At 30.5% G+C, this 2500-nt stretch overlaps 1 protein-coding gene across 4 annotated transcripts in view; it reads left to right on the forward strand.

Annotated features, from left to right (window-relative positions):
* fhod3a (formin homology 2 domain containing 3a) overlaps positions 1-2500 on the forward strand; it is a 59741-nt gene that overhangs the window by 32958 nt on the left and 24283 nt on the right. Inside the window, exons 11-12 of one of the 4 annotated variants that reach the window (XM_084424461.1) lie at positions 346-378; positions 1585-1692. The exons of 2 other annotated variants lie outside the window; for them this stretch is intronic. In XM_084424461.1, coding sequence (XP_084280587.1) covers positions 346-378; positions 1585-1692 — 141 coding nt within the window. The remainder of the gene's footprint in view (positions 1-345; positions 379-1584; positions 1693-2500) is intronic. One more of the 4 variants, XM_084424462.1, reaches the window with a different exon arrangement.

Consider the following 2500-nt stretch of genomic DNA (forward strand, 5'->3'; position numbering starts at 1 on the left):
TTTCGTAATTGTTTACATTTTTATAAATTAATACATTTATGAATTCAGATTTTTAGACATAATTCTTGATTTGATTTTGATCACAATTTAAAGAAACAAATAAAACAGAATTTTGAAAAATGAAAACAGATTTCTGTATAAAATGGTTTTGGACAGAACGAAACGGGCTCCACCGGCGAGTGTTAATGTGGAAGTGTTTCAGATCAGCGAGTTATGAAGTTATCTTCCGCTGGGATGTTCCCTAAGAAGGGAGCTGCCTATGTAGACAGTGGTGCAGTTCACTGGGGTTCAGAACACACATCACTTCAGCGTGTGACGGATGTTCTCCGTGTGTTTCTGCTGCAGACCTCATGTGACGCAGGAATATCTGCCAGTGATGTAAGTCTTGATCAGACGCAGCACTTTTGCCATTTTAATAGTTTCTTCAGATAGAGATTTATTCAGAAACATTTCTTAGAAGGACATTGTCTGACGTTTTTGTGCTCTTTTTAAACTTTGATTGATGAAGAATTTTTGTAATATGGGAGATTTGTTTATTATTATCTATTATTATTATTATCACTATAAAAAAGTTGAGCTAACTTGAAAGAAATAAGGTAACCTATCACACTCAGATTTTTAAGTTAACTCAACTAATTCACTATAATTAAAGTCAACTTACATATTTTTGCTCATCTAATGAGTAACAGGTCATCTTTTGAACTTATCTTGTGATTGGTTGCCTTATTTTTTCAAGTTGGCTCAACTAGTTTTAGTTGCCTTGACACGAATGTTTACTTCCTGTTAGATGAACACAAATATTTAAGTTGACTTTACTCAAAGCAAAATAACTTTTTTTTAGTTATTATATTATATTATGTATTATTTGCATAGGTTTATTTATATATATATATATATATATATATATATATCTTTAGTATATTTATTGTTTTATTTATTATCAGTATTTTATTACCAGTATTATTTATTATTTATATGTATAATATTTTATACTATATTGCTATTTATACTATATTGGTATTTATATATTGTCTTTATTATTATATTATTGTAAAAAATATTATGTTTATTAATATTTGTATATATTATTATTTATTATATTGATATTTGACATATTATCAGTATTATTATATTATCATTATTATGTATTATTTACATTCATTTATTTGTGCTCTTTTTAAAGTTTGATGAGGGATTTTTTGAGCCCCAGAGTGAAATATATATATATTTTATTAATATGTGTGTGTTTGGCTCATGTATCTGAACTCTGCTGTGGTTATGATCAATAACTAACACAAACTGATCACATGTGTTCTTCACTGGTCATGTGACGCATTCAGCTCACCTCAGGTCAGTCTTATTTACTAGTTTCATAGATGGTATTAGTGTTTATCATGATCAGACTCATTCACGCGAGTGTTGCACCTTGAGCTGCTGTCATAACCAGCAGACTAATATGTTTTCATAATGAAGCGTCCAGTGATGATGATGTCACAGACATGCACAGATGCGTTCGCTGGCTCATCCTTTCTTTCCTTCTTGTGCTTGTGTTCTTCGTGACTCTCTCTTTCTGCCCGGCCGCAGAGAGGAGGATGAGGAGGAGAGTCCCGTCACAGAGTCGGGCTCAGATGATGATGATGATGATGATGATGATGAGGGGGAAATGAACCCTTCTAGTCTCAGTGTCATCAGGTATTTTAGTGCGGAGTCTCTGTACAGTCCTTCCCCTCTGACCTCGGGTCCTGCAACCCTTTGAGTCTCACACTAATGCTGTCAGAGGAAGTAGTGTCCTCCACTGCTCAGGCCTAAACCACACGCGTCTCATTACAAATCTCTTAATATATGCAGTTGTAGTGGTTTATGTCGTGTGTATAACCTCATATAACCAAGACTACAACTGGTCAGATTTACTTCCTCTATCCTTGTGTTTTCAGACTGATGATCCTGCTGGGTTATGCTGGATTATATGTTAAATCAGCATTATTTATTATATTATATTATATTATTTGCATGAAATTATTATTATTATTATTATTATTATATTGTATAATTTAATATATTATCAGTATTATATATTATTTGCATAAATATATATATTGTTTATTTTATTATTATCTTATACTATCAGTATTATATTATCTGCAATATGAATAATTTACATACATTTGTTTACACACACACACACACACACACACACATATATATATATAATTAGATATAATATATATTATTTATTATTTGTATACATATATATTATTTTATTTATGAATAATTTACATACTTTTATTTACATATATATTATAATTTATTATAATCAGTATTATGTATTATTTACATACATGTGTTTATATATATATATATTATCAGTGTTATTTACCTGATTGACTAACACAGAAGGCTTTTAATCAGTTATGATTAACGAGTTTGTGGGGTTGGATGTCTTTTAACACTGTTTCCCGGAGCCAGTGTATAACCGTTATAAAGCACTAGTCACTGTGTT

This window comes from Rutilus rutilus (assembly GCF_951802725.1).
Source record: "Rutilus rutilus genome assembly, chromosome: 11".
In the NCBI taxonomy this organism is placed as follows: Eukaryota; Metazoa; Chordata; class Actinopteri; order Cypriniformes; family Leuciscidae; genus Rutilus; species Rutilus rutilus.